A 23147-nucleotide genomic window follows, 5' to 3' on the forward strand; every position below is an offset into this window, starting at 1 on the left:
GCTAGCGAGGAGAATCACTTGCACAAGAATTATAAATACTAATGGAGTACATTACAGCGCAATGTGAAGTAGCATAAGAACATTTAAGTCAAGAGTTTAATTGATGTATTTCGTTCATTAGCGTTTATCCAAGCAAGTGTGCATCCACGACACAATTAATTACTGAGCCCACAACAAGCGTCCTGACAAACATAGCCTGCTAGCACCAGATCACACCTGGCTTGTTTAAATGTTCAAATAGCGCTTTATAAAGTTACCTAACATATACAAGTGCAATGCGCTTTTTGAGCACGAGTCACGTCATGAAGTTTACTCATCACCATAACAAATAGCCAGTAGGCTTGCGCTAGCCTACAGAACACAAACACTACGTTTTATTTCGTCTTCCCTTGACCACCTCTCTGTATGGCTGTCATTCTACTGTTCGAGTAGAACTACTGACACATTCACAACGTTTCCAGATGGGGATTTAAAAATGACTGCAGCCTACGTTATGCTGGGGACTGCTTACTATGGACAACATTACATGTAGTTTCAGCGAGACTAGTTGGTTGAAGGTTAATTCAAGTGCTTCCTTCCATAAGCTAAGTTTGCCTGGCTACACAGATGCAAATGGACAATTTTAACGAGTAGTAGATGAAGAATGTAAACATATAATGATGTTGTGCTTTTGCAACTTGTGTGTTTGTGACTTATTGCGGCAAAAGCAGCGTGTCCTTACCTTGAAGTGGGATCTGCTTCTGCCCGAGTGCCGATACGGCCGCCTTGAAACAGTTCACAGCGGTTAGCTACGTGTGTTGATTGGCTACATCTCTTGTGCCAAGCAAATCAGATGTTGTGGTGGGCGGGACCGTGTTCTTGAACTCAGAGAGGCGAGTGCAGGAAAGGACGTGCAGTGACAGTCGCGTTAGGAACGAAACGGCTGCAAAAAGGCATGTTATCGGCATATCGGTGGAAATTATGGCCGATACCGATAACCCTAAAAATGCAGAATATCGGCCCGATATATCGGCCAGGCCGATTATCGGTCGATCCCTAGTATTTAGTACAATGTAGTGGTGTGTTTTATGAGCATAATAGGTATTGTTACATAATTTGCAAGGAAAATTGCATAAATATGGTGTCTCTTAAAAAGAAGGTCAATTATCAGACAAAACAAACCAACAGGTTTACCAAAAATCACAAATGCCACTTGTGATCAGTGCAAAATTGAATTAATGATGAACTGGCAACCACAACCTTCTTAGCTACATTAGTTGTACAGAAGGTGACACTGCTGTCCTACCTTGCTGTTGGTCAGGTCGTAGATCTTCTGGCTGATGTACGTGACGTCAGGTTTGGGCTCACTGAAGGTGGCACGGCGGGGAATATTGCGGTTGGGTTTGGAGAGGCGCAGCACAGAGCCTTCAAGACGCACGTATACCGAATGGGTAAGCGTGGCGTGGTACGTCTCTGGGTCATAGCTGTAAATCTCATTCATCCAACCCTTGACATATCACAAAAAGATCACAAAAGATTACCATGTATGGAGTGAAGATTACATCAAGGTAGTTACTTCGCTTATGTTTCGACTGTTGAAACCTGATCAGCTTTGTGTGTTTTGATAAAGCCATTTTGTCATGGATATGCTTACTGAATGAATATAAAAGACACTGCATACACTTTTATTACCTCACCCAGGACGGAAGCCACCAGGGGGTGAGGTATTGTTTTCAGTGAGGTTTCTTTGTTTGCTTCTTTGTTAGCATTATTATGGGAAAATGACTGGACCAATCTTCATGAAACTTTCAGGATAGATGGATACTGGTCTCAAATAGAACCTCCAACATTTTGAGGGTCATCCGGTCAAGGTCACCAAAAAGGTCAATATCTTTTTTTTTTTTTGCGATATCTTCATTCATATTTACCAGATTTACTTCAAACCAAATCCAAAAATGTTCATCTTTCAATTCTGCTTCCATTGATATGCTACATGAAGGGGTATCCCTCATAGTTTTCTTAGTGGTTGGGGGTCAAATGTCAGGGGTCAAGTTCACAGATTTTCAGAGGCTCATAACTGTGAAACAGTTCAAGACAGATATTTAATATTGACATATAGAAAAAGTCATATATGGGCTCTCATTTGGCATCATGACCGTTGACCATGGGTGACCTTGAAAGGTTGTATAAAAAGTCCCATATGGGCTTTCAGTCGCCACCATGACCTTTGAAATGGTCAAACTCAAGGTCATGGATTTTCATAAGACTATAACCTGACAGCTGATGATTGAGAAATATTACCATTATCAACATATAGGTAGTCCCATATAGCTTTTCATTTAGCACCATGAATGTTGACCTCGAGTGAACTTGAAATGTCAAACCGAAGGTCACGGATTCACCTTGTAAAGTGAATAGGCCAGACTGCTGGGTGAGGTTTGTTTTGCCTTGCCTGGCAACACTTGTTTAATTATTTCCTTGTTATTAGACTTCAGGAAAAGGATCAGGTTAGATAGTAATAGGTCAAAAAGTCAGATATGACTTTAGAGCATGGTAAAATAGAAAATGGACAACTCTTGGGTATATGGGCATAAAAGGCATGTGCTGTTTTCTTTGTTAAGCCTTCGTTTACTAGAACTGCTGTTGTGTTAGCTACTACTTCAACATACTGTACTGACACATAAGGAATATGACTGAACACATTTCTTTGCTGTTGTGAGAGGCTAGAACAGGGGTTCTCATCTTTTTCTACTTTAAGGTTCACTTATTCATACTTGTAACGAGTCGGGGTCCATTAAAAAAAAAAAAGATGATTTCCAATTATTTTGGCTCATCTATTCTATTAGAATCTAATTACTGTAAAGTGTATTAATGGGATGCAACATCACTCCCTGTTACAGATGGGAGTCCAGGAATTAAACAAATGCAATAAAGTTTTTATGCAAACTGCTTTTAAGTGTAGGTATTGTATTTAAAACTGTATGGATGTGCCAGAAGCCAAACCATGCATGCAGGATATTCTCAGTCAAAATAGATTAATGATCCAAAAGTGGAGTCTGGTCCATTAACACAAGAACTTATTGCCATGTTTGTGTTCAGCAAACAAGCAAGTTATTAAAACCAAGAAGTCCACTCAGAAGAAGTGGATATAGAAACCACTCAATGGGATAGAGCCTTACACGCTAACAGAGAAGGATTTTTTCCTACGAGTTGGAAAATTATCCATCTGTTGAGTTCCCAGACATCTCAAACTACCTGGTGCTGCAGACATCGTTCTACACGGACACACAGATAAAAACCTGGAAGACCATGGAGGCGTACCATTTTTTATATGTGGCTGGGTTAAAGATCTGGGGATCAGGACACTAAAGTAGACGGCGGTAGACGGATCTAAATGCAGGAAGTGTGTTTATTAGCAGGCGTGATATTTACAAAAACACAAACAAAAGCAGAATCATAAAGCAGTATTTAAACAGTGTTATAAACATGGCTAGAAACAAACGTGCCAGTGATGATGGATACTCCGCAAAACTTCTGTGAAAACAGTGTCCGTATCTGTGCGTGCTAATTGCGCTCAAATCAGTATCAGGTGTTTCCCATAATGACTAGGTCCCAAGAGCATGCACAATGGCTGCAGGAGCAGACGGCTGCTTGCATGCGCTGGGTTACCTCTACGTCCTCCCCTCCCCCTCTACCACCCCGATTACCCCCTCCCCCCCAAGTCCCATGTTATGATGTAAAATGTACTTGTGTTTTCTTGTGCTTATGTGCTGAGGTTTTTTAATGTTCCCACACTGTACTCCCACAGGAGCATAGAGTGTTGGTGTTTTTTTTCTCCTCTCCTTTCCTCATGTTCTCTGTAATTTCTTTTTTCCCCTGTCTTCCTGTACTGCCCCCCTCTGTAAGGACAGGTTAATGGTCAATTTCACTGGTAAAACAGTGATAAAGGGTTCATTCATTCATTCACAATGCACTCCGCGAGTGTGCACAGCCACTCGAGCTACGCCAGACTCAAGTGCGCAAAGGTGTGACAGTCAAGTGTTCACCTGCTGCGTGACCACAGCTTTTAGCTGATGTGTGTACCGCCATGCATCGCCACTAAAATGCCTCATTTTCATCGATAACCCATCGCAAAGCATTACAAGCTGTAGTGTGACCGTAGTTTAATGAGGTGGGTGTGACGTCTGATGCAATCCAGCAATTGTACCCTACTACGAATAAAAATTAGCTTCAACTTGAGAAAAACAACATTTGTGGCCCACTAGATGGCCCACTGGTGGAGGAATACTGGTCTAGAGTAGAGTTAGAGTTGCATCTTGCACCTTCCCTGGTAGTTTTTAAAGATGGGTTTTAAATTTTTATTTTATTTTATTTTTTAATTCCTGCGAGAAGTTAGAGGTTGTCTGCCATGTTGATGTGAAAGGAGAACATTGCTAGCACAGTTAGTGGGAATTTAAAAAGACAAAACATGTAAATTATGTCAAATCTAAGTTAGGGTTCTCACTGGGCTCTGAAAAATATTCTCCACTTTTTTCCTTGAAAAATCAAGTCAAGGAAGTATTCTTCACTTTTTCTTATTTTTTCCTTCACTTAGTCTGCATTTTTTCTTAATTACCGACTTATCAAAGTGGACTTAATACAGGTTTATACCAACCAGACTGGCACAATTTAAATATTTGTACAGATGCAGCTAGTCCTCTCCATTACGTATAAAATTTAGGCTCCACTCCAGCCTTTAATAAGAGAGACTTGATTTTGGGCACCCTATGCACCAAGCTAAATAAACCCCTTTAGTTTGAGCTTATTGAAGGTTATTTTAGCAGGGAATTATTCAAAAGCTGTATTAGGACTCCCTTTAGCCTTTACTTCAACACAAAACTTGATTTACAATTGAACAAAGTTGAGAAGAATCTTGGAACAACCAACAGTGAAGGAATCCGATTTTCCCGTCGATTTACGAACCAAACACAGAATGACACTGTTTCTCATCATACAACCCCGATTCCAAAAAAGTTGGGACAAAGTACAAATTGTAAATAAAAACGGAACGCAATGATTTGGAAGTTTCAAAATTCCATATTTTATTCAGAATAGAACACAGATGACATATCAAATGTTTAAACTGAGAAAATGTATCATTTAAAGAGAAAAATTAGGTGATTTTAAATTTCATGACAACAACACATCTCAAAGTTGAGACAAGGCCATGTTTCCCACTGTGAGACATCCCCTTTTCTCTTTACAACAGTCTGTAAACGTCTGGGGACTGAGGAGACAAGTTACTCAAGTTTAGGGATAGGAATGTTAACCCATTCTTGTCTAATGTAGGATTTTAGTTGCTCAACTGTCTTAGGTCTTTTGTGTCGTATCTTCCGTTTTATGATGCGCCAAATGTTTTCTATGGGTGAAAGATCTGGACTGCAGGCTGGCCAGTTCAGTACCCGGACCCTTCTTCTACGCAGCCATGATGCTGTAATTGATGCAGTATGTGGTTTGGCATTGTCATGTTGGAAAATGTAAGGTCTTCCCTGAAAGAGACGTCGTCTGGATGGGAGCATATGTTGCTCTAGAACCTGGATATACCTTTCAGCATTGATGGTGTCTTTCCACATGTGTAAGCTGCCCATGCCACACGCACTAATGCAACCCCATACCATCAGAGATGCAGGCTTCTGAACTGAGCATTGATAACTCTGGTCGTCCTTCTCCTCTTTAGTCCGAATGACACGGCGTCCCTGATTTCCATAAAGAACTTCAAATTTTGATTCGTCTGACCACAGAACAGTTTTCCACTTTGCCACAGTCCATTTTAAATGAGCCTTGGCCCAGAGAAGACGTCTGCGCTTCTGGATCATGTTTAGATACGGCTTCTTCTTTGAGCTATAGAGTTTTAGCTGGCAACGGTGGATGGCATGGTGAATTGTGTTCACAGATAATGTTCTCTGGAAATATTCCTGAGCCCATTGTGTGATTTCCAATACAGAAGCATGCCTGTATGTGATGCAGTGCCGTCTAAGGGCCCGAAAATCACGGGCACCCAGTATGGTTTTCCGGCCTTGACCCTTACGCACAGAGGTTCTTCCAGATTCTCAGAATCTTTTGATGATATTATGCACTGTAGATGATGATATGTTCAAACTCTTTGGAATTTTACACTGTCGAACTCCTTTCTGATATTGCTCCACTATTTGTCAGCGCAGAATTAGGGGGATTGGTGATCCTCTTCCCATCTTTACTTCTGAGAGCCGCTGCCACTCCAAGATGCTCTTTTTATACCCAGTCATGTTAATGACCTATTGCCAATTGACCTCACGAGTTGCAATTTGGTCCTCCAGCTGTTCCTTTTTTGTACCTTTAACTTTTCCAGCCTCTTATTGCCCCTGTCCCAACTTTTTTGAGATGTGTTGCTGTCATGAAATTTCAAAATGTCTCACTTTCAACATTTGATATGTTGTCTATGTTCTATTGTAAATACAATATCAGTTTGAGATTTGTAAATTATTGCCAGCGGTCTCAAAAGTAGCCAGTCACCGGCGGCAAATCGCCGGCTATGGCTTGTTATGCCGCCGGCTATTGTCAGTCGAGTCACACAATTTAATATTAAATATTTCTGACAGCAAAAAAAGTTGTGAACATAAATTACATCCACTATGTCATGTATGTCCGTTGCCGCGTCAAGGGTGTTTACATCCTCGACACGAGTGCAGCCATTACTGCCGCCTGTGTTGCCAGATTGTGTTTACATCCTCGACATGAGTGCAGCCATTACTGCTGCCTGTGTTGCCAGATTGCGTGGTTTCCCGCCCAATTTTGGCGGTTTTAAGTGCATTTTGGCGGGTTTTGAACATATTTTGGGCTGTAAAACGTCAGCAGTATCTGGCAACATATTTTTTTACTTAATACAAGAAATTAATGGATGCCAACGTTTTTGCCAAAATGGTATTTTATTTTCCATTGTTTAGGCAGCTTCAGCATCATACTGGGAGATTCTGTTCAAATTGTTTTTTTTTACTTCTATGAAGCCTGAGCCATTTATTTTATTAGTTTATAATTATTGTTTAATTTAGTCTTCAGGAGAGACTGCCTGCACACAGTACTAGTATTAATAGTTTTTTTTCTTACATGAAAGCTGAGGCATTTACAGGGGTGATAGTGTTCCGGCGCCGCGCCGGATTTCCGGCGTACCGTGGCTGGGAAAAAAAAAAAAATCTAGTTCGCCCATTGTCCTGTGTCATTCTGAGATGCGCAGATAGACAGTAAAGGGAATTCGCATGATATGGAACTAGTGGGAAAAAAGTGCCGCCACGGCACGAATTAGACCCTCCTAATTCGTGCCGTGACGGCACTTTTTTCCCAGTAGTTCCATATCATGCGAATTCCCTTTACTGTCTATCTGCGCATCTCAGAATGACACAGGACAATGGGCGAACTAGATTTTTTTTTTCCCCAGCCACGGTACGCCGGAAATCCGGCGCGGCGCCGGAACGCTATCACCCCTGCATTTATATTATATTTTAAGGGAACTTCATGTTGTGCTGTGAGGTTCTATGCACTTTAACTTTTGAACCAACAGGTGCATTTGGATAAGTAAAGCCTATTTTTCTGCATTTTTGTAGTCCTGGTAATCTTTTATATTGGTAAAGTTGTTTATAGGACCATTTCTCAGTGTCTGTTTTTTTACTCAATAGTTTTTCAGTAATAACTTAATATTTAACATATCACTCAATTTTAAACAACCCCCGCGCCTCCCCCATAGTCTCCAAAATTTCTGTGGGAAACACTGGCGTGCGTAACAACACTAATCAAGCTTAAGCTAGACGACCCGCCTCAAATACCCGTCCCGGGTAAATGTTATCCCAATTTTAGATGGCCTGTTCCAAACCATCCCGCCCCATGAAAAATTCGTACTTGCATATCTATCTATCTATCTATCTATCTATCTATCTATCTATCTATCTATCTATCTATCTCTGCACGCTTTGCGTGCATTATGTCTGCCGCTGGCAGACATTTTACCATTTTGCACCCTGCTGTAAGTTATTTGTACCCTGCTATTCTCCCAAACTTTGAAGCCCCTGTATTGCATTCGGTTTTTATTTACAATTTGTACTTTGTCCCAACTTTTTTGGAATCGGGGATGTACGTTCGCCTTGGGAACTCAATACGCCACGCCCCCTGAAACAGAGCTCCCTTCAGTCGCTTGCTGGCTCACAGCACTTTCACTTGTGTTTTTTAAACCGACCCCTGTATTACTGACACTGTCCGATGTGCTCAGGGACAGTAGGGGCTCCAACTGTGCCTCCCCCCGGCTGTTTCGGCCCTTAAAATCATCTTCAGTGCTTGAAGAAGCTCGGCCAAAAATTAAATAAATAAATAAATAAACCTTCATCAGCTTAGACTGCGCCGTTGTTTGGTTCACGCAGAGATAATTACACCACCACACCAGGCCGAATAAGATGCACTGCGATTGGTCAAAAGCTTGACACCCTTTTGGTCATTATGCGTAGTCGGTTTTTATTGGTCAGAAGCACGTGCTCATTGTTTACACTCTGGTTTCCCGCCGTCTCTTCACTGGAGTTGGATTTTGGCAAATGGAGGGATTTCTAGAAAAGATGACAAATACATTCATCACTGTGACAACTGCTAATAACTCTCTCTTCGTCACTGATGGATTATGTTCATCAATGACAAGCATGACGAGCGCCAGCGGGAACCCTGCTAAGGGATAATGGTCAAGTTTCACTGTCACTCCCTCCTAAAAACAAAAAAAGCATCGACATTCAAGGTCATATCAACGAGAAATTCAATGTTGAAGTAGTGGAGATGGCAAATGTTGAACAAAATGCAAATGGAGCTATAATACGCTTACGGCGAGTTACAGCACAGACTCTGCTCAGATAGTTAGCAATGTATGAGATGACTAGCATGGTGGTGTTGACAGCAGTATTAGCATGTAAACTGAAGTTTTGGAACCTTGTCAGTTTGAGCAGAGCGTACAGATGTGGAGGTGAGAAATCTGGAAAGGCAAAAGGGCTAAAGAGCTGCTGCATCACTCTTACTGGCACCACTGTATAATTCCCAACATGAAAAATGACCATAAGTTAGAAGGTCAATTCAGAATTTCATTAGAAAATCAATCTTAGACACCAGTGACGATCAATTCTAAGGACGTTAATTCTTAGGATTAACATCAGTATGAACACAGTGAGAGCAGTACCTTCAGAGAAACTTCCCTAACAAAACACCAAAGCCATCTAGCAGGTGTTACCAGCTGACAAACTGATGTGCTGCTCCCAATGTACAGTACATCATCTTGTAGAAGTGGTGTTATGGCTTTGAAGGAGTAAGAAAGTAAAAGGAAGGGAAATATTAACAAAAAGGTAAATGCAAGGTTGAAAAAAGGTACACAACAAGCAACTTCAGCCAGTGTTGCTGCTCGCTACCTTTTTCCACCGATGCTGCAAGGCATCAAGAATAGTACTGCACTCCTAGTTCTTTACAAAAAGGGGGGTGAACCAAACAAAAACTCCAGACACCACACTTGGCACAATCCCTGCAAAGTGGATTACAAGTATTTCATACCGTCATCGGTACCTTTCTGGACACTGCACTGTACACTACAGGATTTCATGACTGCCTCGGATATTGTCATTATATCCCTCATCAAAAGATTCCCGTGCAGGGATTGGCCAAGGATGGCTCACGTGACATAAAATAGTTCCACCATTGATTAAGCAATGTATCTCATGACGTCAAAAAATAAATAAATAAATTGATATAGTGCGTCTGTGAAGGTTCTCAGGTCATCCCATCCATCCATTATCCGTAACTGCTTATTCTGTGCAGAGTTGCGGGCAAGCTGGAGTCTATCCCAACTGACTATGGGCGAAAAGCAGGGTGCACCCTGGACAAGTTGCCAGGTCATCGCAGGGCTGACACACAGAGACAAACAACCATTCACATCTACAGTCCATTTAGAGCCACCAATTAACCTAACCTGCATGTCTTTGTACTGTGGGGGGAAACAGGAGCACCCGGAAAAAACCCACAGAGACACAGGGAGAACATGCAAACTCCACACAGAAAGCCCCCCCCCGTCAGCCACTGGGCTTGAACCCAGAACCTTCCTGCTGTGAGGTGACAGTACTAACCACTACACCACCATGCCACCCTCTCGGTCATCCCGGTCATTGTAAACCATAGGTGCTCAAGAAGGCAACTGGACTTGCTTGAAATCTTTGAAGACATTTCACCTCTCATCCAAAAGGCTTCATCAGTTCTGTCTGACTAGTGGGGAGTTCCAGGTATTTATCCTCTAGTGGACCAAAAGCAACCCTAAGGAGAGTCGTTGAGGTCACATGGGTTGTTGACCCTCTCAGCCCATGTTTACATTAGACCGTATCAGCGGATCATCAGATTAACGTTTTTAAAACGATTAGTGTGCACACAGCAACACCAATACACGATTTGCGTGCACACAGCAACACCAATACACGGATACGCTCGGCTCCGCAGGCATCCTGCGCTCCAAATCACTCCGCCCTGAACAGCGAGTGCCCTCTGGAGGGTGCGCACTCCGGCCTTGCGCAGCTCACAGAGCGCGCGAGTGAAGTGCACAACCAGTGATTCGGGACTGAGCCGCTGTGTGTGTGATCCCAGCGCATATCACTTACCACTTGCAAGTGGAAGGATGGCAAGCCTAAAGACAATCATAACTACACAATGGGCAGTATTTGCATCAGTATTTGCAGTATTTTCATACTTTTATACTCTTTAATGAAAGGTGATACAAGGCGGAAGTCCGCGCCGTTTTTCAGCAGTCGCGTCACATGACCAACGCCAGCTAATCAGGAAGGTGGATGTCACAGTGACGTTGTCCAATGACGACGCCAGCTAGAGCTCAGCACAGCGTATCCGCGTATCTCAATGTTTACACAGCACCGGAGCTGACACGATCTGGATTGAATACGTCGATCCTGGCGGATTCCCGTTTCCCAGCGTTTCCAGGCGGTTTAATGTAAACGGACAGTGCATCCGCGAAGAAAACGAGACAGATACGGTCTAATGTAAACTTGGCCTCAGTCATCCTGTAGGTTGTTAGGGTCACTGGAGGCCGGGTGTGAACGGTGTTAGCAGCCTAGAGGGTCGTCTGGGTGATCTGTGGGTCGTTGGCTCTCTCTGCCATCATGTGAGTCATTGAAGTCAGCTGACGATTGGTGTGGATGTGTATTCAGTTTTCTGGGAAGTGTGCTAAGAACTGCACTGTAAGTGGCTCATAAGTGGTATCTCAGACCACCTCCTCTGTTCAGTGGTGGTTGTTCCAGGTTGACCAAGATGGCTTCTTTTACTCCTCTTTCAAACCACCAGTCTTCTCTGGCTAAAACGGATATAGTGCGAGTCATGTCATGGTGTATCCTGGATATACTATAAACTGACATCAAAATTTCGAGCTATACGGCCAACTCGTGTCACAGCTGGAGCTCCATGACCATATGTATGTGTGTGTAGATCTACATATCATGATCATGGCTAGCGAGGCAGGTGATAGCATGGTACATTGCACATGCGCAGGTCGAAGGTCATTCAGACATAAACAAAACATGGCTGCCTCCAGTGAGTGAATCTTGGCATAAAATCTTAACACTTTTAGCTTGGAATTTGATAAGGGATATTAAAAAAAAAAAAAAATCAACCATGCACTGAGAGGCAATGGAAATTATGGATTTTCTTCAGGGCTGACTCCCTTATGAAATAGTACTATGCCAGTCACCTCAGAGAATCCATAATTTCAACCGGAGCCTCTCAGTGCATGGTATATTTGATTACTATAGTCTTGAACAGGACTACAAATGGCAAAACACTCAAAACAGGGTACTGGAGTTGCTAGAGCAAGTGACAGAGGAGGATGGTGCATCATGGAAAGACTGCTCACCTACTCTACAACGCAGTACTCCAACACCACAACGCTACAGGGGAAACAGTCTCCAACTGGTTATCACACTGTACAACTCCTCCCCTTTCTGTGGTGAGAGGCTCTTGAAAATCCATGTCCGATTTTAAAAATATTTTCTTTCCACATGAACAGTACAGTACTGTGTGTTAGGCGCATGCAAATAAATGCTTTAAAGTAAAGATGCATTTGAAAAGAATTTTTAAAATGTCTACAGGAAAAATACAATACCATAAAGTGCAGTAAACAGTATTAAACGAAACAAAGTCAGTATTTAGCCCTGCAATGACCTGGCGACTTGTCCAGGATAAGGCTCCAGCTTGCCTGCGACCCTGTAGGACAGGATAAGCGGCTACAGATAATGGATGGATGGATGGATGGAAGTTGGTATTTGGTGTGAACACACTGCTTTTTTTTTCTTTAAGTTAGCAGTTGAAGGTACCGTTTGTGCAGTTTTATAAGAAAATTAGCTTTGCCACCGTTTAGCCACAGTTCTTCTGGAGACTTTGTCTCGCTTCTTTTTTCGCAGGCAAAAACCAGCAGCCTTCAGTGATTGCATGTCGGTAAAGAAAGCAACATATGTAAGAGACAAGAGTCTGAAAAGTTTCAGACAAAACATATGAATGTTTTGTCTGAAACTTTTCGGATTCTTGTTTCTTCCATATGTTGCTTTCTTTACCAACATGCAATCATTTGTCTAACAATTTTTCTAGGATTTAAGGCACTTTGACATTGTGCCTAATGTTACCCTTACCCATGGTAAAACTTACTGTAACACACATGCCCTCTTGTGGCTTATTGCTTTAATGAAGAAGAAAAAAAAACCCATCCAAGTCACATATTGCGTGATGAATAAACTTAGGCAGCACAACAGCTATATTTTTTTTTCTTCAATAAGGGCATGTTGTCTCATTAACATCCTGATGGTAAAACCAGACACAATATAAGATCAGGACCTACCTTATACATGATTGGCTCTTTGATGTCTAGAGGGACTCCATTCCAGCGTTCTCTCTTACATCGTCTGAAGCGAGGACCCCAAGAAGAGCCACATGGGGCTGACAGCCATATGACCAGTATTGCTAGCATGAAACCTGCGGCTACTCCAAGCAAAACACCACCTATGTATGTGGGCAACGGCAAAACAAAGTAGCCGTACACAACAGAAATGAGCAGGATAAGTCCATTATGTGGTACGGTCGGTGGCACCTCTTCCTCATCCTCATCCTCCTCTTCACCCCCCTCAGTTGGTTCTTCGCTGCATGCTGTGCTACCCCGTTGGAGGAGGGTTGAGGTGCCAGGGTCACCATCGGCTTCAGTGTCTGTACAGAGCTCAAAATCTTCACTATAGAGCTCACAGAACTCTTCATCTTCCTGCCTGGCCAACGCTGACATAACACACCTGTCCAGGCCTAGGGAGGGTGACTTGGGTATAACTTGAACATTGGTAGTTACCTCTGGTGGACTGTCACCCTCCAAGTCATCTTCCTCTTTGATGCAATAGTCAGTTTTGCTTTCCAGGTGGCCATTAAGGGCTGCAAAACTACAAAGCTCTGAGGCGCTAGATGAGAGACTTTTGGGATGTTGGGCCCCCCATGCTGTCCCAGTCGTTGAAACTCCACTAGCAGTGCTTCCTCCTTCCTCACCAATAATTTTGCTAAGCAGCTGTAGGGGTTCACACATCACCTCGGAGAGACGCCGCTTGGTATCTTCAATGCGTGCTTCAACTTCCTGCACCTTAAAGAAGGAACGACCGTCAGGTGAAGCAATCGGTGAGGATGGTGCTGTTTTGGAGTCACCACTGGCAGTGGTGGTGACACGAGGTTGGGTAAAAGGTTTGAAGAGATGCAGGTTGCGGCGTGAATCAGGGGGCCGGTAGGATGAGGTTTCCTGTTCAGGACGGGCTGTGTCAGTAGACAAAGATTTGACGAGAGTCTTCATCAGATGTCTGTGTCGCATAGGCTGAGGGGCAGTTGCTGAAGGGACGCCTTCACGAGGCTCCACCTCAGTAGACAGAGACCTCACGAGGCTGAGGAATGGCTTTGAGTGCACAGCTGAGGACTTGACTGGAGACGAAGTGGAAGAGGCAGAGTAAGTGGTAGGTGGAGGGATTTGGGTCCATTGCTCTGAGGGCCAGGAGGAGCTAGCAGGGCTATACACAGAGGACGAGCCAAGGCTGGTGAATAATGGCTGAATAGCTAAGGCTGAACTTTGGGTATGGGTGACCATTGAAGATGATGCCATAGCAGAAGATGAAAGGGACACCTCTGAACCTGGTCCTGTTCCTTCAAACAGCAACTCCTCACTAGCCTCCAAAGCTGTGACTATGCCCTGATCATCACCATCCAGACCAGGTGTGGACACGGCCAATTTGTAGAGCTCTTCATCCTCCTCATCTTCCTCCTTGCCCTGGGTTGAGAAATGGATGGTGATTGTGTCACGGGACAGCGAGCGCTGTACGTGTAGTTTTGGACCTGAGGATGGCCGGAGGAATGAGGATGATGAGGAAGGCAGGTGGCTGGGTGTGTCCACATTGCTGCCTCCCTGACTGGTCATGGCAGCACTCCAGAAGGCTCAGAGCCTGTAGGTAAAAGGAAAAGAGCCATATGAAAGATTTTAAGTCCTGGCAGATATCACAAAACCACAAGCTGTCATGAGCTCAATCTTATAATCAGAGTAGACTGTAATTCAGTGCAATGCATATAGGGTTTTCAAAACCACAAGCCAATTGTTCTCATAAACAGAACCCATCATAGACAAAGCACAGGCTTCCAATGCTGAAAATGACGAACATTTTCACAACCTAATGAACAAAAAGCTGGACTAGATATCAAGTCCAAGACTTCAAATGGAGAACCGTGAGGTTGGCATCTATTAGAGTTAGAGTTAATCAAAGTGGATGGCTGTGCAATGTACTGCTATCGCTGTTAACACCAGACAGTGCCTGCAAAATTGAACAAAGAGAAACCAAAAATGGCTAGTTATACACAACAATGCATTTAATAGTATTAGAGTGCCAAAGCAATTGATCATGGGACAATTCAACAGATCAGTCGTAGTCTACCCTCCTCCTTGACGTGTTGCCTTCCAAGCTCAAAAAGGCTACAGTCTACACAGTAAGAAATCTTAAGTCACAGTCCTGGACTCACATTTAAGACCCACTCAAAATTACACCACTAATGAAACATTACTTTTGTTGAAATCATCACCAACAACAACCATAGCCATTTTCCGACTGCTGGTGCACCCACGTGTGAACATCATGACGCCATCCGTCCCGGTTTTCTGCTCTACCACAAGCCCGAGCCAGGATCAACCCACTCCAATCTCCCACGTCATCAAACCAGCTCCTTTGCGGTCATCCTCTAGATCTTTTGCCATCCACCTTGCCCTGGATTCATGTCTTTGTCATCTTCCCTGCTCTTACGGAACATGATGACCAAAGCATTTCAGTTTCCTGCGCTTCACAGTTTCTATCAACCTGTCTGGCTCTTTTCCCAGTACTTTAGCCACTTCATTTCACACATACTCACTGGTCTTTTTCAGTTTCCATGTAATTCCAAGAAGCATTCTAAAAGTTTTCTTCATTTCGAAAGCATCGAGCCTTTTTTCCATTTGTTTGCCAGTTGTAGGACAGAGTCCCCTAGCCCCTTTCTTAGTTTAAGTTTGGTGCATGCTTTTATGTTTTTAGCTTTCCAAATTTTCTCTAGTTTTGCTAAGGTTGAAGTTGCAAGACCGATTCTGTTCTGTATCTCTGTTGCACTCTGTAAATCATCTGTAATTATTGCTCCCAAGTATTTGAAACTCGTTACTTATTCAGAAGGTATTTCCTTCCACTGTTACATTTATGACGAGATTTTCGTGATTTTCTCTGACCATAGTTTTTGATTTTTCTGAACTGATTTCCATACCATAACATCTGCAGGTTTCTTCCAGTCTATTTGTCAATTCTACGAGATCATCTTGATTTTCAGTAATCAAGTCTATGTCATCAGTGAAGCTCAAAAACACCCATGAAATGAACAACATGAGTAAAATAAGAACTAAAAGTTTATGGGAATGTTTTTGTGATATTTCTCATTAAATTCATTGGAGTTTTTATATGAGGTCTGGAAGAGCTTCATAGCTGAGACAAAAAAAAAAAAATCCCCACACCACATTACAACTCTCTGACAAGAGAATACGTGAAACAGGGCTCAGTTTGTTGTACATGTGTGAAGAAGGAAGAGAGAAAGAGGAAGAAAGAGTGATACTTTTTGCATTTTTGAAGTTTGGGCCAAATAGTTAAATCAGCAAACATACAGTGGTGCTTGAAAGTTTGTGAACCCTTTAGAATTTTCTATATTTCTGCATAAATATGACCTAAATTTAATTCATTTATTTATTGAGGAAAATGATCTAATATTACATATCTGTGAGTGGCAAAAGTATGTGAACCTTTGCTTTCAGTATCTGGTGTGACCCCCTTGTGCAGCAATAACTGCAACTAAACGTTTCCGGTAACTGTTGATCAGTCCTGCACACCGGCTTGGAGGAATTTTAGCCCGTTCCTCCGTACAGAACAGCTTCAGCTCTGGGATGTTGGTGGGTTTCCTCACATGAACTGCTTGCTTCAGGTCCTTCCACAGCATTTCGATTGGATTAAGGTCAGGACTTTGACTTGGCCATTCCAAAACATTAACTTTATTATTCTTCTTTAACCATTCTTTGGTAGAACGATTTGTGTGCTTAGGGTCGTTGTCTTGCTGCATGACCCACCTTCTCTTGAGATTCAGTTCATGGACAGATGTCCTGACATTTTCCTTTAGAATTCGCTGGTATAATTCAGAATTCATTGCTCCATCAATGATGGCAAGCCGTCCTGGCCCAGATGCAGCAAAACAGGCCCAAACCATGATATTACCACCACCATGTTTCTCAGATGGGATAAGGTTCTTATACTGGAATGCAGTGTTTTCCTTTCTCCAAACATAACGCTTCTCATTTAAACCAAAAAGTTCTATTTTGGTCTCATCCATCCACAAAACATTTTTCCAATAGCCTTCCAATAGTCCACGTGATCTTTAGCAAACTGCAGATGAGCAGCAATGTTCTTTTTAGAGAGCAGTGGCTTTCTCCTTGCAACCCTGCCATGTACACCATTGTTGTTCAGTGTTCTCCTGATGGTGGAATCATGAACATTAACCAATGTGAGAGAGGCCTTCAGTCACTTAGACGTTACCCTGGGGTCCTTTGTGACCTCGCTGACTATTACACACCTTGCTCTTGGAGTGACCTTTGTTGATCAACCACTCCCGGGGAGGATAACAATGGTCTTGAATTTCCTCCATTTGTACACAATCTGTCTGACTGTGGATTGGTGGAGTCCAAACTCTTTAGAGATGGTTTTGTAACCTTTTCCAGCCTGATGAGCATCAACAACGCTTTTTCTGAGGTCCTCAGAAACCTCCTTTGTTCATGCCATGATACACTTCCACAAACGTGTGTTGTGAAGATCAAACTTTGATAGATCCCTGTTCTCTCAATAAAACAGGGTGCCCACTCACACCTGATTGTCATCCCATTGATTGAAAACACCTGACTCTAATTTCACCTTCAAATTAACTGCTAATCCTAGAGGTTCACATACTTTTGCCACTCACCAATATGTAATATTGGATCATTTTCCTCAATAAATAAATGACTAAGTATAATATTTTTGTCTCATTTGTTTAACTGGGTTCTCTTTATCTACTTTTAGGACTTGTGTGAAAATCTGATGTTTTAGGTCATATTTTTGCAGAAATATAGAAAATTCGAAAGGGTTCACAAACTTTCAAGCACCACTGTATTGTAGAAAGCTCCATTATTCTTGAGTATTTATTTTTTTAAATAAGGAATCCCCAGTCCAAGTCATATCTGAAAGGAATGTTCATTTGGTATTGCTAATGGTTGTGAGGTCACTGCTATAAACATTTCAATAAGGTCGGCGTTAATACATGACTGCCTGTTTGCCCTACAGTGGGTTGTAAATAATAACGGAATTGGGATCCTGAGTGGCACAACAGAAAAGATATTGCCTGATACTAGCCAGTCGTTGGTGTCAGAGCTCATGTATACAGACAAGGGCAGTTAGCAGTGTTGTAGTAGAGTCCGAGCCGAGTCTCGAGTCCCCAGTGTTCAAGTCCAAGTCATTAAAGAAAATTTTGAGCCGAGTCAAGTCCACTATTGATCAGAGTCGAGTCCAAGAACAAGACTCCAACCGCACCATTTGACGGTGGCTGTTGCTGCCTTTATGTGAAAGCGTCTCTGCTACTGTGTTGGACTAACATTACTGCTCAACTGCCCCATTTTAGTTCATAGGCTACAGATAAAAAGCTAGTTCGTCGCTCAGCAAGCCCAGCTATAAACAGGGCAAATAACATGAGAGAGGGTTAACATTAGCTAGTTCATCGGTCAGCAAGCAAGCCCCGCTATCAACAGAGCAATGAACATAGCGTGTCACTTCCTTCTCTGGGTGGAGTCTTGCCAAATGACGATTGAAGTTCGAGGTTGTCCCCGTCGTCTCCTTGATATTTCTTGTACATATGGAACACACACAGCAGTGCATTTTTTCCCCACTGCACAAGAAGTCTGTATTAAGCAAAGCAGACAATCCTAGGGACGTTCTCTCCAGGTATTTTAGCACCATTAATGTTAGTTTGTTCCAGAACATGACGTATGAACAGGTGAATGCTCATCCTCTTGCACAAAATTAATATAAAAATTAATGTCTTATGCCAAATTATTATGGCATATTACAAAAAAATAAAGAAAATACCTGAGTCTTCGTCTTCAATTTACGAGTCCGAATGCAGTTAATGCACAAGTCCGAGTCATCAGTGCTCAAGTCCAAGTCAAGTCAGGAGTCCTTAAAATTAGGGCACGAGTCGGACTCAAGTCCGAGTCCTGGACTCAAGTACTACAAGCCTGCTTTGTGTTTGAGCGTGCTACAGTTCCCATACTAGATTATGCAGCAAGTCAGGATGCTCGACAGCACAAGTTGCTGGCCCTCTCAGTCAGTGCGTTTACATGCACATCCAAATTGAGCTACTGACGGTAATCGAGCTAAGGGTTCCAGCAAGGGTGCCAGAGAAATCCAATCCTACATGCACACAAGGAAACCGAGCTATTGTGTTAGGTACATTGTGCACCCGAGCCACAGATGGCGCTACACGCCCCATCGTGTTGGTACACTTCCGGTTGTCGTCATGAAGAAGAGCTATTCAAGAGTATAAACAAAGTTATCAGTTCCGTGTTCACAAGAAGAACGACGACGAGGACAGCAACCAGGGCTTAATTTGAGCCGAAACAAGATCCGTAACCTCCGTTGTCGGATCCGGCAGCTATTTTCATTTCATTCGGTGTTCCGGCAACTATTTAAATGGATCAGATCACCTCCGTGACCATCACAAAGGGAAAAATCAAACAATAAATTAAATAAGTAAATAAAAATTTGTTTAGTGTTCGGTTTTGATTTTGATATCTGTTGTTGATTTCTCTCCTATGACATCCACAAAATCTATGCGAAAGGGGAAGGGGGGACATGGGGTGTATACTTCCGCTCAATAGAACACCAGGTTTTTTTGTAGCCGTTAGCTTGCGCTGTGGAAAAAAATGGCAAAAAAACAAGAAAGCTTACTAAAATTTTTAAAATGAATTCTCCAACTTGTTTTGTAAACCCTTTATTTCTTAACTATTACTTGAATTGATTGCACTTATGTTTGCTGGCACTGCTTTTAAATTATTCTCTTTTTTTGGGCTTTTTCCACCTTTATTGGATAGGACCGTGTGGACAGGAAATGAGCAGGAGAAAAATAGGGAGGGCTCGGAAAACAACCGCAGGTTGGAATCGAACCCGGGTCCCCAGATTTAAGGTATGGCGCCTTATCCACCTGAGCCACAAAGTCCTGCTGGCACTGCTTTTAAATCCCCTACTTAAATCCTTAAAATGAGACATTTAACTCATGTCTTGTGTGATCTGATCTCCAATGGTGAAATAAACCGGTTGTGATATGAGTACAGTCTGTTATTTTAGAAGATAAATTTAATATACAATTAATATATAGCCTAATAAAAAATAATATTTTACAACATAATATCACGACATATTACTGTCTGTAACTGTTCGTCACTAAAGCGTTTTCTAAGATCATAATGTCTGATTTTTTTTTTTTACACATAAAATAGGCGTGTGTGCGTAAAGTTATAGTAAACCCCCCCCCCCCCGCCGCCTTTTTTTTTTTTTGAGTCGCCGGACCCACCCACCTCCTGCGTTCCGGGACCTCCCACTTCACAAATTAAGCACTGACAGCAACATCGAGATATACATTTTTCATTCAACTCCTTAGGCTGAATGAGCATGAACTCTATCTCCTCATTGCTCCAGAAGTGCACGTTTCTACTACTGTTGTCATGCCAACCGAGGCTGTTGCGTTTCCCGCTTGTGGTCTCGTCACTTCCGGAAGGGGCAGTGCTGAAGTAAGTAGCTCGACTACGTAGCTCGATAGGGTTACATGCACTAAGTAGCTCGGCTACAATCGCATAATCTAGGTCGCGTAGCTCGATTACGAGAAATCCAGTTCGGTTCGATTTCAGCCGAGCTAAGGTGTTTCCATGGCATTTAGAACTTCGATTTCAGTTGAGCTATGGCAGAAATTCGATTTTCTCTATGTGCATGTAAACGCACTGACTGGTAATATGAGTCCCATTGACTGCTGCCTTCCCCAAATAAACCCACTGACCAGTCTTACAGGCCACAGGTCATTTAGACAGGTTAACTTAGCACTCTTTGACTGATATGGATGGGTGGCATGATGATGCAGTAATTAGCACTGTTGCTTCACAGCAAGAAGGTTCTGGGTTTGAGCCCAGTGGCTGACAGGGGCCTTTCTGTGTGGAGTTTGCATGTTCTCCCCGTGTCTGCGTGGGTTTCCTCCGGGTGCTCTGGTTTCCCTCACTGTCCAAAGACATGCAGGTTAGGTTAACTGGTGGCTTTAAATTGACTGTAGGTGTTAATGAGTGTGTGAATAGTTGCTTGTGTCTATGTGTCAGCTCTGCGATGACCTGGCGACTTGTCCAGGGTGTACCCCACCTCTCACCCATAGTCAGCTGGGATAGGCTCCAGCTTGCCCATGACCCTGCACAGGGATAAGTGGCTATGGATAATGGATGGATGGATGGATGGATGACTGACTGATACGGAGACAATTTGCAATTTTTTTCAAAAGCACAGTGAAATTACCAATAAGGAGAGAAAGCGGTTGTAAATATCCCCAACAACTCCTGTTGAGTGATTTGTGCATGCTTGCTTTGTCCTTTAGAATTAAAAAGGAGTGATTTTTATATAGTTCTATCCGAAAGTACTGGAACAGCAAGACCAATATTTTTTTTCTCTATACAGTAAAGACATTGGGTTTGAGATCAAAAGATGGATATAAAATGATAGATCATTAATTCAGCTTTCATTTCCTGATAGTTCCATGTCGATATGCTGAACAACTGAGAACATGGTACCTTTGGTGTCAAACCACACAATCATTTGGCGAGCAAAAGTATAGGAACAGAGAGTATTTAACGTAAATGAAAGTAAATAACACATAATATTTGGCTGCATGTCCCTTGCTCGCATCAAATAACTGCATCAAGTCGGCAAAACCCACCACCATCACACCAAACCTTTGCATTCTTCTCTTGAGCTTTTCCAGGATTGTACTGTAGCTTCTTTCAGTCGTTGTTTTGGAGGTTTCTCCTCTCTGTCTTCTCTTCAGGAGGTGAAATGCTGCTCAAATATGTCAAGGTGTGGTGATTGACTTGGCCAGTCTAAAACCTTCTACCTTTTTCCCCCCTAATGAAGTCCTTTTCTGTGTTGGCAGTGTATTTTGGGTCATTATCTTACTCCCATCTCTGCAAATTGGTAGACAATGTTTTTGCTGAGTTCTGAATTCATCCTGCTGCTGCCATCATGAGTGACACCATCAGTAAAGACAGGTGAGCCCGTTCCAGAAGCAGCCATGCAAGCCCAAGCCATGATAACCTCCACCCCGTGCTTGTGTGATGAGCTCGTATGATTTGGATCATGAGCAGGCAGGACTTTCTGTGGGAGGAAGATGGGACTGATCAGAATTCCTTCAGGAGCAGGTGGGCTCTGCTGAGAGTCATTTTACAGCACTCCAACTATCTCCTTGATAAATCGCACTGGTGAATGTGTCACATGGGCCTACAAATCAATTCAGAAACTATTCCAGTGATGTCAATAGAAATAACATGGGTGGATTTCACATTAGAAATGAAAAATGCTGCAGGAGAAATAGTCTTTCTGAGAAACGGATCCACACGGATGTGTGTGTGTGGAGGGGGTTTAGGATGATGGGAGGTAGACATGGTTAGGCAGATAGACTGTCCACAGGAGCAGCTACTGTATTACAGGCACTAATGCAGCACAATAACACCCACACACACCCCCCCACAGGAGCATGAGTGAGACAGGATCATTCTCCATGCAGGCAGATGGAGTTCTGTAGGAGAAATACAGCAAGAAGCCCAAACTCTGCAGGGAAAATCTCCATTTCTGTGGAGAGAGGTGCAAAAAATAGACACTAAGAGCTGTGATTCAGCGTATGCTAAGAATAGAATTAGGATATGGAAAGAAGATAAAGTTGCCATGCAGAGAGGCAAGAGACTTAATCAGGAAAGGTGGGCGAGTTTAAAAAAAAAAAAGTAGAAAGAATAAATCAGCATGAGAAAGAACATGAGAACGATGATGCAGGTAATCAGTGGAGCAGGTTAAACAGATCCCACAGGCACTAGTCATCTCCCTCTACATCCATTCCCATGAAACATCCATTTAAAACTCAAAATTCAAGCAAAGCCTGATAAACACGTACAACTACAGAACTGAGGCAAAGGGGTGACCTCGACAAAGCTATTATAAAAGTAGCAGTCATAACATTTCAAATATTTAGATAGGAACTGCTCAAGATGAATGCGAATTAACAAACATCTACCACACCCAAACAGAGCTTCTATATTTTACACACAGGCATAATCAGGTGAAAATTCAAATTGCTTGAAACTGTCCTCACTGCATTCAGAATTGAATGCTAAACCGCATACTTTTTACAGAATTAAAATACGTTTATCCATTCATGAGATATTACAAATCTCATCTCATGTCATTATCTCTAGCCGCTTTATCCTG

General features: G+C 42.6%; 1 protein-coding gene across 4 annotated transcripts in view; it reads right to left on the reverse strand.

Moving 5' to 3' along the window:
* Positions 1-23147, reverse strand: part of tex2 (testis expressed 2) — a 93368-nt gene that overhangs the window by 41280 nt on the left and 28941 nt on the right. For 3 of the 4 annotated variants that reach the window (XM_060901350.1, XM_060901351.1, XM_060901353.1), the window contains 2 exons: positions 12890-14510; positions 1286-1486 (listed from right to left, as the gene is read on the reverse strand). In XM_060901350.1, the coding sequence (XP_060757333.1) occupies positions 1286-1486; positions 12890-14485 (1797 nt within the window). In that variant the 5' untranslated portion in view covers positions 14486-14510. Of the gene's footprint in view, positions 1-1285; positions 1487-12889; positions 14511-21625; positions 21703-23147 lie in introns of those variants that run through there. The other variant, XM_060901352.1, reaches the window with a different exon arrangement.

This window comes from Neoarius graeffei, chromosome 20 (assembly GCF_027579695.1).
Source record: "Neoarius graeffei isolate fNeoGra1 chromosome 20, fNeoGra1.pri, whole genome shotgun sequence".
Classification (NCBI taxonomy): Eukaryota; Metazoa; Chordata; class Actinopteri; order Siluriformes; family Ariidae; genus Neoarius; species Neoarius graeffei.